The sequence below is a fragment of the Carassius auratus genome, chromosome 7, assembly GCF_003368295.1.
Source record: "Carassius auratus strain Wakin chromosome 7, ASM336829v1, whole genome shotgun sequence".
Taxonomy (NCBI): domain Eukaryota; kingdom Metazoa; phylum Chordata; class Actinopteri; order Cypriniformes; family Cyprinidae; genus Carassius; species Carassius auratus.
Window position 1 is genome coordinate 17,967,954 of NC_039249.1, and position 17,107 is coordinate 17,985,060.

The following is a 17,107-nucleotide window of genomic DNA, read 5'->3' on the forward strand; positions in this document are numbered from 1 at the left end:
GCTCACATAATCTCTTTTTATGCTCATGCCTTTGTGTCTGTATATTCAGGGCAGTGCAAAAAATACATACTGTAGTTTTAGTTTTGAAATGCTAAATTATCTGTCAGTCTGTAAGAGTCAAAATGTCCAAATGTTTCAAATACGCACCTCTTTGGTTTCAGGTCTGGATAAATTAAATCTGTCCAACAGTACGACAGATGCAGAGTCGGGGAAACATGCTGTCAACGGGCATCAGAAAACTCAGTGAGAACAAAATCGAGCCATTCTCACACAAACTCATGTGTATGCAGTTGGCCTCTTCATTTTAAGAGTACTGTGGTATTTAGTCAGAGAGTGGAAGTGTTTAGTCTTTGAGAGGTCAACCTACAATACAGTAGTGTAGTGTAAATACCTCTGTACCTCACTCCAGAATGCTTCCAGCTTCACAAATGTTTCATTCGGGTTAGAAGTGTTTGTTGATCAGCTTGTAAATGCTTTCATTTCAATTCTCTTAAGTGAAAGCATGTTTTTTTTTTTTTTTTTTGCTGATCTGCACGCCTAAAAGGCCTCCTGACTGCACCCTTCAGTGAGGGATTATTATTATTATTTTGATTTATCTATGATTCTTTCTCTAGTTTGATTAGGGGAAATATTAAGCTGTTTGCCAAGCTGATCATTTCACGTTTAATGAAGGATGCATTAGTCTCAGTTAGGGCTTATAATTTTCCTCATTTATAGTTTGATTGCATTTCGTGCCCTCGAAGATCAGTATTTTGTAAAGTTAAATAGACCTTGTTAAAAGAAATGGGTTTAGTTTGCATAAAAACAGCACACAAATGACATGTTTGTTAATGACAAGAGAGGCACACACAATATTATTACTAATACTAGAAGCTACATTCTCCAAATGCAGAGTGGTCAAATTGAACACTGGCAAAGAAATTGTTGAAGTGAGTCTAACAGAACGTAGATCTCAATTTAAGTTATAGATGCTTTAATGCCAAATTAAATGGTTCTTATGCAAATGGGGCACATTACAAATTCAGTTAAAAAAAATCTACAAGCAAAACGCGATGGCCAGTCACAATGACAAATACTAATAGTAAGCAGCAGTCTATAGCTGTCAAATGTATTGCTTGAATTTTGATGTGTACGTTTGTAAGGAAGTTTAGTAATCAGAAAACTTGTTGTTCTTTGTCTGCCATTGCATATGTTTACATTCACTTGGTTAAAATGTAGATCAATTATTATTTACATGTTGATCATTATAAATGAGGAAGCATTATGATTTTAGTTTCCTCATGCTTTACTGTGACAATTCAGGTTTGTTGGACGTGACAGAATTAAGTAATGGGAATTGACGAGGAAACTCCCCGAAACATGTGCCTTACTCACAATATTGGCATATACTGGGTAGTATTACAATATTACAAAGAGTGGAGGAGCCTACCTGCCAAATTTCTTCTTGCACTGCAACTGCTCTTGTTTTCATTGGTAGGCAAGGTTCAGATTATGGGAGTCCCATTATTCGAGTCACTACCAACAACCAGCCTAATATGTTACTGTGTTTACTTGAACTGGTTGTGGCAGATTGTGTTTTGGGATGTTGCCCTCTGCCAGTCACTCTTCGCAAAATCACCAAAATGATTTAACACGTGTAATGAAGTGTAGTGTATTGTAGTAGTGTACAAAATTGAAAAGACAGCAGAGAAATGCTGTTCTACTGTCGTAGGAGTAAACTGCACCAAATATATGGGAGAAGATGAGGCACAATCTTGGGATATGCTTCCTGTCCCTGTGCTTAAATCTGCTGCTGCTTCCTTCACAACATTGGATCCTATACTATGCTACATGTACTACGCAAACCGACAGCATACTTCCAATAACATACATCCTTTTGACTTGGTTTTTACTGCAGAGCTTGTAAGGATCTATATATTTGCCTTATTTCAACATCACTAGCAAACAGCCTTCACAACATCTAGTCTGTACCTCTGCAGCTGCTTTGCTTTCTGCAAATGGCAGATTATCCATGAAGATATCTGTATGTTTTTCCACTCACTCTCATGCTGGATTTTAAGCCAGTTCAGTCTGTTCAGTCGAACAAAATACCGGTCTACACAGATCGGTGGCTAAACTCTTACATTATGTAGGATCTTGATTATAATGGCTGTGAAAACAGGACTGCAGCGCCACATCAGTCTGATTCACATCTATGAAAGCTTATTGTGAAGTCCGAGCGGAGTCCGTTGTCATTACGCGTGTAGAGCGCAGCACGACTCATTGAAGGGTCTCTTTTGTAGCTATGAAATACAGTGTCATAGAAGCTATTTTGGTTTGTTTTTATTTTTGTCTAAATGTTACTGATTATACAGTTAATGTTCAATATGTTAAGTATAGTTTCCAAACATTCCCATTCTGATGACAAAACCAATAGGCTAAAATAACATCAAATCATGATGTTTTGGCCAGTCCTGACATTTATCTTAAGGGTTTATGTAAAAGCTGAACAGACATTCTCTGTGCAGTCTTCAGTTTTCATCTCTTTAACTATGGCAAGCCTCATAATAATGTAAATGGTGTATTTACATGTATATACAGTATATTTCTTTGTTTTATTTTTGTAGAATGTAGATATGAAGTGGCCTTTGAGCCTCGTTCATACTATGCTATCTGTGGAAAAGGCCAGACAGTTAGTCATTCAGTTGTTAATTATACAAAACAAACAAAACAAATCACCTCTGATGCCTTAAACAGGCTTTCTAGGCTTTTTTGTTTTTGTCTCCTGTTGTCCAGTATTTAGGAGACAAGTTATGCATGTGTGAGATGTGCAAGTGAGTGAGACCGATTATTAGTTTGTGTACCTTTTTATTGACTTATTCACTGTGAATCCCTCGTGTGATTGTCAATAACATGGCGTACCAAAACGACAGGGCGTATCTTTTCACTCGAACTGGCCAAAGTCAAAAGAAACTATCAGGGCACTGATACTGAATATTAAAGTTTGGGCAGAAATCATTTTAAGAAATGGATTGAGTCTGCAGAGGTCTAGGATTCACATGAGGGACACTGGATTCAAAGCCTGTGGAAAGGACATTTAAAAGTGGACACCTCAGTGGGTTCTGTGCTGTTGTGTGGTTTTCATTGTCATGGATTTAAATATGTTGCATGTAAAATATCTTTTTCTTCCTGTTGATTTGCACAAGGAACATTTTGTAAGATGGTATCTGGGGAATAAGTGTATTATGTCAATAGTTGTGTCACTGAAGTAAATTTATAATGTTTTTTCTTTTTTTGTGTGTATGTGTATTATACTTTAATGTCACAACTTTTATAATGCCAGAGCATCTTATATTGTTATTACCTATATAATACTACATTCTTTAATGCTAAATTCTACTCTTTGGCTTTAATCGAATTGGTTTTCAAGGAATATTGCTGTTGCTTTATGCAGGACAAGGTCAAGGACTGGTGTGTCAGTTTGTGTGTTGGGTTTCTCAAAATAGAGACATTTGCAGTGATACACTAAAAAGAACTGAAAGAAAAAGAATGCAGATTCATTCCATATTCTATAATCTGCTTGTCTGTACAAAATTGGCACAAGAGTTACAAAAAATGTAGTACATCAAAGATGCTGTGGTATAACAGTTTATTAGTCTGTTGAACTGTTGACAGCGTTTCACTAGAAAGTGTCCCGTCTACATCAAATAAACTCGTTCGTTCATGAATTCTAATCTTCAGATCCCAAGGGAAAGCTTAATTCTATTTCCATTTTTTCCTGTTGCTTCTTTTACATGTGTGAATGTATTTTCAGAATGTTTTCTCTCTTGTGTTTGTAGAGTTTCATTGCATATGTTTGTGAAGCAAAATGTTCAGATTGTCTTTAGTTTACTTTGTATTTCATTTCAGTTTACAATAAAGTGACTTTTGACCATTTTTACTGTACTGTTTGATGATGTAGAATCACAATGTGGAAGATGTTTAATTTGTCTCGTGCCATAGAACATCAAGACAATCTACTAAATATCCTGAGCTCTAATTTGAAACAAGCATTTTAGAATAGTGTGACCGGCAGAGAGGGCATGTGGGCTTCACCTCATGGCAGAAAAGCTCAAAGGCTTGCAGACAGGGTTCGTGGAAGAGATGGGAACAGGACAATAACAGGACATTCCTGTCTTCCTTAGATGAGCCATTTTGTGAGCCCAAGGGATTCAGGCAAATGGGGCAGTCCTGAACGCCACGCTGGACAGCCTGGTGGAAGCAAGAAAAACAATCATGTGTGATTGTGTAATTGAAAGAAGTCATTTCAGTCTTAGGAACCGGCAGCAGTAAACACGTGACTATAGACAAACAGTAATATTGCTAGTGAGAATTACACAATGCTTAAATGCATGTCCATCCAGTTGCTTTCAGTAAGGTGCTAAAATGTCAACTACATAATATATGTCCTACAGTATCCATTTGAAAATTTTACCCATGGCCTGTTACGATCAAACGTTAATTATGCACTATCCGTAAAATGTGCTGTCGGGGACAATTCTTGACTTTTAAGAGACTATAACCATTCAAAATGCACAGTGATTAATGCTGCCAAGACACCACACTGACACTCAGAGCAATCAGAAGTGCCACTCAATTAAATTGCTGCTCTGCATCTGTTGATCAGACGACCATTTACTGTTTTCATTCCTCTATCACCATTAATTCTGTTGATCGAGATTGAACGTAAGTGACTATGCCATGCTTGGTGCTAATTAGTGCTAGATTTCATTGCTAAATAAATTAAGTAAAAATGTTATTCTTCAAAAAGAAAAAATCTGAATCCATCAGCATATTAGAATATTTTCTCAAGAAAAACACTAGCCTAGAGTAACAGCTGTTCAAAATTCAGCTTTGCCATCACAGAAATAATGTTAAAATTTGTTTTGTTTATTTGCAAAAACTGTTCTCATGTTTTTATTGTGTTAGTTAGCTGTATTTTCAGTCATTTTTTAACCTATTCAAAATAACCCAACTGCAGTTTGATTGAGATTAATTGGAATGCACAATGAAAAAACAGTTTTTGTGCAAATTAACTCTTATTAAGTCATTTCAATTTGTAATAATTTTTTTTTTACTTTGTCTGATCAATAAATGCAGCTTTGGTGAGACTTTTTACAAGAACTTAAAAAAATCTCAATTATTTAAAAAAATGTATTCTGACTGGTAGAAATGTTAATTTGTATTTAATCACCATGCTTCTATTATTCCCTCATGCAGATTTTATTAACAAGCCTCTGAAAGGCTCCTGTGAAATGAAAAAGCATGCCCGTGAACAGACACACACCTCGTGTTCCATGAGAGTGTTTTCCTGCTCCATTATCAGGGAAAAATGATTAGCAGATTTATGACCGCTGTGTGCGGCTCGTATCACAGTCGTGTCTGACAGAAGGTAGGTGTGCAGCCATAATCATTAACTGACTGTCAAGCTTCCTTTATTCAGCAAAGGCCAATCGCTTCGCACGAGAACATTTCATAATTGTTCGTTTTGTTTGTCTGGGTGGGAACAGGTTGGTTCTGACTTGAACTCTGCTAACTCTAGGTTGGAGAGTCTCAAGTTATCTGCCCGACCTTTCATCCAGAAGATAAAAAATGAGCGTTTTTCCTTTTTTAGTGGATCACTGCCATTGGCTGCCTCAACACAATAACAATGAGGCCCACTGAAATGCCAAATCTTGTCTTCAGCTCGCATGTAATGAAAGGCTAGGCGTGCATTATCCGCGCAGCTTGTGTTTTTTAGTAAACACGGTGGATTATTTCCACTCATTCATTAGCAAGGTAAACAATCATCTCTTGGAGGGTTTGATACTGTTGAATCGGAACATCTGTGCCGCCAGTGCGGCTCGAGCGCTCCGGGACAGGTGGCGGCACGTTGGAGCGAAGGGCAGGACGAGGAGCGACTGCAGAGAGGGATTAGAGGCATTGATGAGCTGCTCTTTTATAAAAGTAGACTGGTATTTCAGTCTCCGTCTGCATGTGTGGGTGAAGGAGCAGCGGCATTATCACAAACCTTCTCTTGAGCTTCCAGCCAGTCCTTATCCTCCATTTCAGAAACACTGGTGTACTTGTCGTCGAAGCGGCGCAGGATGTCGTGGCTCGAGGCCACAGAGCGATCGATATCGCTCAGGAAGGCTTCCACGTCTGTGCTGCATGACCGCACCAAGCTGTCGTTCATCTCCTGAAACTAATTAAGGAAACGAATTACATGAAAATGGGTTTAAGGCAAACTGATGTTCCGTCATAACATAGATCAATTCTGAGTCTTGCGCTGACAATGAAAAGCTGCGAACAGCCAGATCAATAGCAGTATGAATGGATGTATGAAGGAAACTTTCTGGACGATCCCAGAAGTTGACCTGCAAGATTAAGCATGCACAGGTACGCACATACATCCTGTGGCGGCTATCGCAGCGACTGAGATCAGTGCTTTCTTTATAGCTGTATTTGATCAGTAATTAAACAGACGTTAAGCGTTCCACAGAGTTCAAACGTAGACCTTCCTAAAAAAGGACAAACAACACTTGGCAGTGTGAACTCTGCCTCCTTGCATTCAAGGAAAAAGAGAGGGCAGGTACAATCAATCATAATGTCACCAATTTAACTTTCTAATATGTTGACTTAGTGAGGCACCTGAGGAAAAAAAACGAGCGACTAGTTGATTGAAAACCTATCTAAGAGCAAAGCGATAAGCATACTGCATTCTTTCTCTCTTTGTTCCATTTTGTTTAGCTGGTTAACTGCTTCCTGGTGTGCCAAAGGTCCAGACAAACATGCGAAAAAACAGAAATTCATGTTACATTCCTAAAATTCCATTTAATACCATGCCAATGTAATATCATGACACTAGCAAAACCAAGATTATGGATCTAAATCACAAACATATACCTTGAAAGCACTCTAAGTTACACTAACAATATTAAACTTAATTTATTTAACCCCTTTCAGACAATGTAGCTCAAAGAGTTTTACAATAAAAAAGCATTACAAGCAGCACTTCACATGCAAAAAATAAATACCATAATAATAACACTTCAAAATTAAACATATGATACATCGATAATGGATAAAAAGAAATGTGCTAATTAAAAGCTTAAATACTTTTTTTTTTTTTATCTTTCCATTAAAATTGTTAGTGATCTTTGGATAATGTATTTGCTAAATTAATACATTTGATGTAAATGTAGATCATTTCCTCTTTTCATAATCTAACTTGCCTTGTCAAGAGAGCACTTGGCTATTAGTTGTTTAGCAATCAACTGAACAACTAAACGATAAAAATGGAAATAAAAAATATATTTAACAACGCTCAACAGTATACGATACTGTCACAGAGGTCAGTGCATACATCTGTATGCTTTTAAATAAGCTTTTCAAAGCAGTTCGAGAATATGGCTTGGAGTCTGGAGTAGTGCTGTCAGTTCCAGAACCGTAACCAATACTTGACAGTTGATGCCTCACTAGATGGCAACCTTTTCTTTCCCTGGGCTAATGCTGTGTGGGACAATGAGGGGGGTGTCAGCGAGGTCCCTGACCAACAGTTTCTAACCACCTTCACCTGCTATCAGTATCCTGCACTCAGAAGGGTCAAAGAGGGCATGAAAACTGCAAGGAAAAATGACTTTTTGAAACAAACCTTAATTTCTCAACTCCCAAAATCTTGTACAAAATTAATTATTTTTCAGTTGGGGCTTTCCTCTCTTGATTTTGCAGAATAATAAATAAAAAAAATCCCAACATTTTAATAGTTTAAAATATTATATTATATCAAGAAAACAATAATGTAATTAATGAACTAAAAATGACCGAAGTGTCAATTAACAGACTAAAATTGTCATAATGTCTCAGTTAATGTTACCTTTTTTTCAAAGAATACTCGTCTTAATTGTTGGTCTTTCGGCGGCACATACTTCTTTATGTTGCGGTACCATTTGCGAACAAGGTAGCCACGCCAGAATGCCTGTATTCTGAGATTTGTCAAATAAAAAGCAAACACAAGAAAACAATGACAAGATTGGGAATGAGAGCAATGTAGATTGTCCAGCCGCATGAAGGTCACATCTTTACCTGACAGCACACTTTTCGCGATAGAGACGAGCACCATCGTAAATCACCCTGGTTTCATACTGCTCCGTCCTGCACATTGGGCAGCTCTTCCTGCCTGAGAACTTCTCAAAAGACTTCAGACACACCTGAAATTAGTGACACAAAGTAACTAAATCACAACCTCGGAGTGATTTTCATAAGGTGTTATCAAAGTCTCAATGCCAATTAATGATGAAGGAAGGATCTGTAATGACTTACTTTGTGAAATACATGAGAACAGGAGAGTAGCACCTAAGTAAGGACCACAAAAAACATAATTAAAGAAAAACAATAAAATACTGTCCTTTAATTAGCTATTATATAAAAACATTTAGTTGACCAAATGCCAAATGTAGAATGCGTGAGTTCCAGCATATTACTCAAAAATATAGCATGGTAATGAATCGATCATTGTGGCCAGTGTGTTTATGTACAAAAAGATGTGATGTTCTAGATTAGTCACCAGAAACAGCAGCTGAGAGTATATGTATACTGTCAGTCTGATAATCTACATGCATTCAGTCTCCATTAGACTGTATTCAAGTGTAAATTTCTCAGACCAAGTCAACAAACACAGGAGCAGGTGAAGCATCTAGCTTACGTCAACAAACACAAAAGTTCCAAACTTAGTTTTATATATTTATATTAAATTCATATTTCTCAAATCAATTTGTATTATGTAGATAATAATATTTCAGACTTTCAATATTATTTTGTTAATGCATAAACTGATCTACTTGCATGCACTTTATTAATCTTCATCTCTACAAAAAACTATGTTTATGCCAATAATAATTATTAACAAATTTTAATATATATTAATAGAATTATACCAATTAACACTGCTGTTTAAGCACAGTGCTTTACGTCTTTTTTTGCCACATCTTAGTAGACTTATATTCACATCATGTGACTAAGTGTAACGGGGAGTCAGAGACGTTTGGATCCAGTTGCAGTATATTTATTGGAGAATGGTCAGACAGGCAGTAATCAGATAACAGCGTTGAGAATGTCAAAGGATATCCAGAAAGAGAAACAATACCAGGCAGAGGTCAGGACAGGCGGTATAAACAAGCCAAGATCAGACACGGAAGGAACAAACACAAGGGAAACACTCAGAAATGTCAGACTGGGCAAGACGCAATAACTGAGAGTCCAAACACAGTATATATAGAGGAGTGGTAATCGGGAACACCTGGTAGTGATTAGCCTTAGGCACAGGATTATGGGAAATGGAGTTCATGGGCACGCCAGCTGAGGATCGTGACACTAAGGTATTTTAAGATATTTTAAGATATTTTTATGGCATCTGAGATCTGTCTGACCCTCCCATAGACATCAAGGGTCCTTAAATAACCAATGTCCAGAAACGTAGCAAGAAGATCGGTAAAATAATCCACGTGACATCAGGGGTTCAACCGTAATTTTACAAAGCAACAAGAATACTTTTTGTGAAAAAATAAAATAATTACAACTTTATCCAACAATTCATCTCCTCCGCGCCACCCTAGCACCATTTTGGAGAGTATCCACTGAAGTATGCTGTTCTGTGTCAGCTGTGCCACGCAGTTTTCTATGTTGTTTGTGCTTTGATTTGAAATGAAAACAACGTATCGGTGTGGTGCGGCTTTAGCTTCGTAAAATTACGGTTGAAACCCTGATGTCACATAGATTATTTTATGTAGGATCATGTAAGGACCCTTGATGTCTATGGGAGGGTCAGAGAGCTCTCAGATTACAACAAAAATATCTTAATTTGTGTTCTGAAGATTAAATAAAGTCTTACGGGTTTGGAATGATACGAGGGTGAGTAACTAATGACAGAATTTTCATTTTTGGGTCAACCATCCCTTTAAAAACCATGCTGTGTATTGTAAATAACAATTTTTATACTTTAAATAATTGTATAAGTAGTAAAACAACACAAACGGGGCAAAAAAAAGGTTTTAAGTTTAGAAACATTTTGAGTCTCCCCTCCCTTGCCTCACACTGCTTTGATCCAAATGCCTGCTTTCCTCTTTTACATCACCTACACACACACAAGTTCGGTGAGAGAGAACAAAGTTGATAGTTGTGGAACTCCAAGGCTGTCAAGGTTATTTCATTCACTGAAACATTGGATGAAGTGATCATTTTTTTCCTTAATACAGATGATGCCAATGTATTCTTCGATGAGTCCGCTATATTAGCAATAATAACATTATCTGTTTGACGAAAAGGGTTGTCACGTTTTAATAACAAAACCCACCCAATTGCTACTCAAAACTAGTCCAAACTAACTGTGTTTTGAGGGGGTCCCGAGGTAAAAAATGCGTTCTGGGGGCTAAAATACACATTACTGGCATCGCTTCAACTCACAGACATGAAAAACAACCGACGGCAACAGTGATAAAGTAACCCAAATCCAAGGAAACCATGGACTTGGCAACACTGTGACAAGTGTCATTTTGTACCAACAATAATCATAGCAGTTAACTGTCTGAAAAACAAGAGGGCACATAAGTGGGCACGATGCATCTGAATGCAGTTACCTGTGGTTGGAGATGAAAGTCCTCCCTGCATATCACACAGGGCTGGGTTGAGTCTCCCTCCTGGATGGACCTGGTTTTGACCTCTGCCCACTCCTCTGCTGTTAGTCTTCTTGAAGGAGCTGCCACAAGACCCATCCTTTGGGCTGCATCAACAGCAACAAATGAATATTAGCCAGTGTGGGCTTTCAGCAGTAGCTTACCTAAACATGAAACACAATCACAACTTACCAAGAGTCAGAGGTGGAGGGCCCCGATCCAGCACATACTCTCTCTCCTCTTGTCCTTGTGTCTGCTCAGGACATATGATGCTCTGCCTTCGGTTGTGATTTCTGTGCTTCCTACTAACATGTGCTGCCCCACATGAAGCGTTTGATATGGGGAGGTTACGGGGAATGTTTCGAACAAGAACGCTTCGTGTGATATGGTCCTGTAGTGCTACAGCTGCTAGAGTCAGCCTCCCGCGCTCTGCTTTACAGCCGAATCCCTAAGGAACATGGAGCTGTCAAACTCAGTTAATCCACTGAAACCAGTTTAGACTTAATGGTCTACTGCTGCATGAGGGCAAGAAATAAGTTTCCATATTGATGGCAATCCCAATGTAACTGTGTAATCTGATTAAATAGCCTTTTTGTCAAGGAATCTACTTCATAATTCACTGAAATTGAATTATATTAAAGTGGATTCAATGTTTTATTTTTTGTTGTTGTTGTTTTTTTTATCAATGACGTCTACATATTTCTTAATGGTTATTAAAAGTGTGAAATGGGCTGATATTTATTCTCTGTGTCCTGCATTTGATGAGTACTCAGTCATGACAAACATTCTTGAAACGGAGCGCTCATGAGCAAAGATGCCACCCGTCAGGTCACATACTTTTGTGGGGTCCTTCAACAGTCGATCATCGTCCACTAAGATGAATGGCAATGCTAAGGAATTACAGACCTAGCTGGCTTTTTGTCTTGGTTTAACTATAGACGAATGACTATGAAGCATTTCCAAATTTTAACCCAATATCTTCAGTCCAGTTCAAACAAATCTTTAAACTTAAACCTGTGTTCAAGAGCTGCGCTGAAGTCTGTTATACAGATTTGGAGAGTCTGGGAGTTTGAGACTGTGTGTCTTACAGCAAGTTCCTTTTTTATGAGAAGATTGCATGTTGTTAAATTGAACGTTGCGTCATATGCCAGTGATTTATAAGCACCAACAATGGTAGATTATATTGTTATGATGATGATGATAATGATTACAGGATTAAATGAGCATTACTGAATTCGTAAAGCAGAAAAGATTTTTAGTCACCAGCCTCATAAAACGGTCACGATTATAGGATTTTAAGTAACTATTATGCAGTTTATTTTACAGCGTCAATTTATCTTAGACCTGTGTCTCACAGAGATTAGCCTACAAACAGTTTACGAGCATTGATATATCTATGCTTACGAGAATTTGCGAATGTGTCGTTGATATGGCGGTCATTTGTTTACCGTGGCAACCTAACTTTACACCTGACTGTCTCGGAATCAGGACAGTAACCAAAAGAGATATCAAGATAGCGGAGACAAACGTTATCTTAAATTATGATGCGCAAAATAAGCAGGGACGCATTTTGATAAATCACTTACAAGTCACCCTCTCAAACTAGCTTAACAACGCAGAGATGATCCTCAAAAAGAGTAAAGAAAAGCAAAGCACCTCACCCGCGGCATCGCTGTCCACAGAAACAGTGTTTACTTGGTCGCTACGCAACGAAGTTCCATTCAACTCGGTGTGACGTTCCCACGAACTCAACTCGTTCTCCTGATTGTCAATAGATAGATCTGATTACGAGTGATGAATTGAATAGTGGAAATAGCTTACTTTTAAAATGTTAATTTAGATTCATAAAGTTTTTAAAACAATTGCTATGAGGTTTGAAAACAGTTATGTTCATTTTTAATATGCACTCATAAATGATTATTTGACTAAATAAATGAAGAAACAATCATGTCAAGTTTGTGGATTTCGTTTAAACCATTACATAATTACAACAGCACAAAGAACAGTCTACCTCAGTCTAAGAATTAGCTAAATTATTCATCACAATGGTGAACAAATGGTGAAAACAGAACATTAAACACTAACTGTCCTTTTTTCTTAACATAAAAAAAAAAAAAAAACATTCACTCCTCTATTCCCTCACTGGGAAAACCTTCATTTTTAAATCAGTTTCGGGGTAGAGTTTGCACTTAATTAGTCAGGGAGGGAAAACCATGTTCAGTGTAGGCCTACAATGTTTGCAGTGTTTTTACTCTGAAAAATAAAGTTTCCAAAAGGACGTTTTACAGAAATGCCATTAAACAACCATTTTTGGCACCCCAAAGAACCTTTCAGAACAGTTCTTAAAATATCTGTTTTTTTTTTCTTAGCATGAATTTTAATAATCCAAAGAACCTTCTGTGAAATGGAAAAGTTTCATGGATGTTTTAAGGAACCTTTACTTTAAAGAATATTGGATAACTATGTTGCAGTACAACTCTTCTGTCTGTTCATTTTTGTTTCCCAAAAATAACTCACATTTTTATTAGGCCTGTGGATGTCTTAACTTTAAAAGACTTTTCAGCGATGCAAACATGGTTGCAGCATTAAATATTTACTTTTAAAGAATAAGGTGAATTTGTGGTTAAATCACATGTACCGCCTACAGTGAGCAGGAGGATCTCATCATCAAGCTTTCGTCAAATGCTGAATTCCTCAACGCTTCTTTGCTCATACCTGAACCATGAGCTCAGGTGTCTCAAAGAGGTCATTCTGAGATGTTAAAAAAACAACTTCAGAGAAAAACACACATACAAGACATTTCACCAGTGATCAAAACGTAATGATGTCTTATTTGATCATTCTGAATGTCTGATAAATGGCATATGATATGGTGCAGAACAACTGGCTATGTTGAACACCCATCATTGGGTCACCCATCACATCAATAAAAGTGGGTGTCTTCAAAAAGAACATTGGACTTCTTTCTCAGTGTGACAGAGGAAAACCATCATGTTTTTTTTCTATAGACTGATGCATTCTTGAGATTAGCGCAAGAAAAGCACAGCCTATGGCCTTTAATGCCACAGACAAAGGTGTGGAGCAATTTATTTGTGAGGAATTTATCCTCTGAGTGTTCAATCAAAACCTGTCTTCCTCAATCCCCATGACTTGAGGCCCATCGTTTGTGTTTTTAAGTAAATAATCACAGTTTTCAAAAAGAAGTACAGTCAAGTCTCTCCATAAAAGCTGCTTTCTTCCAACTGTCATCGAAATGGATCTTAGTACATGTTTTCATTCTCAACATGGACTCTGTTTGTTTTCTTCGTCTCTATAAATACCAGTTTAAAGCGCTTTCTATTTAACTTTCTTCTCTGTGAACCTTTTAACCTGTTCTGAAAAAAGAGGGGACTCACCTTGCCATGCAATGTGTGGATGACCTAAGAAACGAGGGCTGTGGGGTCTGTTGGTGTGATGTGTTGAATAGGGAACCTTTGCTGAACTTCTGTGCAAACTTTGCAAGGCACAGACAGCTTAAAAGGGAGAAGTAATCCATCGATTTATCTCTGCTCAAAGAAAAGTGGCAGGCATACAACAACGTTCACGTCAAAGTGGGAAAAGATCATTAAGAAGATTTTGCAATGATTAGTGTAAAACGTATTGCTGAATAATTGGAAACATCAGTGTAGAAATTCCCTACGGATTGTATGATTGTTGATTGTTTCGCATAGGTTCTCTTTGAACAACAGAATGTGCAGCTTCCAATCAAGTCAGGTGATGTTAAGCTATTAGCCTTTCCTTTCAGAATGGACACACAGCACAAAAGCCCTGTTCAAAGCCCTTGACTTAGTGGCTAGAATGAATAAATGAATAGATTTTTACTTGGCCTATAGCTGACAGTTTAAACTTACAGGATTTCTAATAAAGATGTGATTAAGATTAAGCTCCAGCTTACATAGAAGTCAGTATACTCATATGGCGAGAGAAAGAGTTATGTAGTGAATAATGGAACATATGTTAATTATTTCAGTGGTGGAAATTATATGAATTATTCCAATGGTGGAGATGACCAGCCATTGTCCAAATAATTTTTTGTGGTTCCTTATAATACAGGTGAATCTCAATAAATTAGAATGTCATGAAAAAGTTCATTTATTTCAGTAGTTCAACTCAAATTGTGAAACTCATGTATTAAAGAAATTCAATGCACACAGACTGATGTAGTTTAAGTCTTTGGTTCTTTTAACTGTGATGATTTTGGCTCACATTTAACAAAACCCACAAATTCTCAAAATCTCAACAAATTAGAATACTTCAGAAGTCCAATAAAATATATTTTTTTGAGTGAATTGTTGGCCTTCTGGAAAGTATGTTTATTTACTGTACATGTCCCCAATCAGTTTGTGGCACTGCTGAGGTGGTATGGTTTCTTTGACAGTGGCCTTCAGCTCAATGGACCTGGTTTCTCATTTTCCTCTTGACAATACCCCATAGATTCTCTTTGGGGTTCAGGTCTGGTGAGTTTGATGGCCAGTCAAGCACACTAACATCATGATCATTAAAAACAACTTTTGGTGCTTTTGGCAGCATGGGCGGGTGCCAAATCCTGCTGGAAAATGAAATCAGCATCTTCAAAAAGTTGGTCAGCAGAAGGAAGCATGAAGTGCTTAAAAATGTATTGGTAAATGGGTGCAGTGACTTTAGTTTTTAAAAAACACAATGGACCAACACCAGCAGAGGAATGGGACAAGGGGAATATGACAGCTGTAGCCAAATTCTTTGACATTTCTGTGTATTGTGGCCAGTGGCGGCTCCAGACAATTTTGATTGGGGGGGCAATGGGGAGGTCCTGGTCTTTTCAAGGGGGGTCTCATGAAAACCAACAAAAAATACAGTGGACATGACTAATAACTGCATATTTCTGCTACTAAACAACAAAAACACCTTTGCAATGTAAACAAATGACAGGCTACATTTGTTATTCATATCCTTCACACTGCACTTTCATGTCAGGTATATTATGCATTTTTATTGACATTGATATTTTTACATTTATTTCCAGATAGATATTATTGAGTTTACAGGCTAAAGTGGTCTTGCTGTTGTAAACACTGTTGCTTTTGTAGAAAAAATATTTGCATCACATTTCTGAATTGTTTTTATTTTTATAATGATAATTCAGAGAATGAGAAAATCTGAATAAGCCTTACCAGTGTTGTGATAATTATTTTTACGTGTTAAAAATAAATAAGTACTGTAATATAATAAAAGTTTATTCAAATAACATAAAAAAGACCAGACCCCTCGATGCCTGTGAAACTTTTCTCCCTCAAACAGCACGCTAGTGTTACTTCTACACTACAGCAAAGAGTATAGAAGTTACTTCTATACTCTTTGACTACAGGCTACACACTGCAATATAAACAACGTATCTGCATGTTCTCACATCACATCGTTCTTGTAAAATAATAATAAGTAAATAAACACCAAAATCACTTCGCTGAGAATGAAACACCAAACACCACTTACCAGCTGCCACGATGTTGAAAATATCCTCTAGCAATTAAAAAATGCGCGTGCAGCATGAGGAATCTTCCCGGTTGGATGAGGTCGTAGTCAGGTGAACGGTCATCATGTTGGTCATTTTATTTACGGCTAAATTATTATTAATAAATTGTACTAATATTATGATTGGGCGTGGGCAGGCATTCACAAAAGTTTATGTTATTACAAAAAAAATTGAGGAAATTTTGCTTTGACAAAAGGGCACTTAAGGGGCAAAGGAGCAGGTGCTCAAGTGAACCGGTTCTTTCGGACAATTCGATCAAATAAACCAGCTGAAAAAAAAAAATGGTTCACCGGTTCTTTTGCGCTCGATGTAATGCCGTCATTGGCGATGATTGCCCTTCATTCAAGCCTTTGGTTTACCCGCGCTTATAACATTAGCACAGAATCAGTTCAGAATCAATCTCCAAAAGAATCAGTTCGGTTCAGATGCGCTCTGTGTCAGTCTGCTTCACGCTGAATCACGCATGCGCAGTTATCATCAGCTCATCGGTTCTCGAATCGGACGCGTCCGACAGAAACGGTTCTCGGTTCAGTGTATGAATAAATGTCGAAATAATAATTATTTATTATTGTTCTGCGTAGTTTGAAGAGAAACATTTATGGATCTTTATCCCGAATATATATATATTTTAATCAGGAAGAGGCTGGGGGGTCAAATGGGGGGTCAAGGCATTTTTTGGCAGGGTCTTGAGACCCCCCAAGACCCCCCCTGGCGCCGCCGGTGATTGTGGCTCTTGTTGCCTTGACTCCAGCCTCAGTCCATTCCTTGTGAAGTTCACTCAAATTCTTGAATCGATTTTGCTTTACAGTCATCACAAGGCTGCGGTTCTCTCGGTTGGTTGTGCATCTTTTTCTTCCACACTTTTTCCTTCCAGTCAACTTACTGTTAACAT

At 37.6% G+C, this 17,107-nt stretch overlaps 2 protein-coding genes across 3 annotated transcripts in view; one reads left to right on the forward strand and one right to left on the reverse strand.

Moving 5' to 3' along the window:
* The window catches only part of LOC113106146 (limb region 1 protein homolog), a 35,033-nt gene extending 31,118 nt beyond the window's left edge, over positions 1-3,915 (forward strand). For both annotated transcript variants that reach the window (XM_026267776.1, XM_026267778.1), the window contains one exon: positions 162-3,915. In XM_026267776.1, the coding sequence (XP_026123561.1) occupies positions 162-247 (86 nt within the window). In that variant the 3' untranslated portion in view covers positions 248-3,915. The remainder of the gene's footprint in view (positions 1-161) is intronic.
* Positions 3,614-12,373, reverse strand: rnf32 (ring finger protein 32). Its single transcript, XM_026267779.1, has 8 exons — positions 12,329-12,373; positions 10,860-11,115; positions 10,632-10,774; positions 8,320-8,352; positions 8,083-8,207; positions 7,874-7,982; positions 6,029-6,202; positions 3,614-4,230 (listed from the first exon to the last, which is right to left on the reverse strand). The coding sequence occupies exons 1-8, from the start codon at positions 12,335-12,337 to the stop codon at positions 4,015-4,017; spliced, it is 1,065 nt and encodes a 354-aa protein (XP_026123564.1). The 5' UTR covers positions 12,338-12,373; the 3' UTR covers positions 3,614-4,014.
* Positions 12,374-17,107: the final 4,734 nt, after the last annotated feature.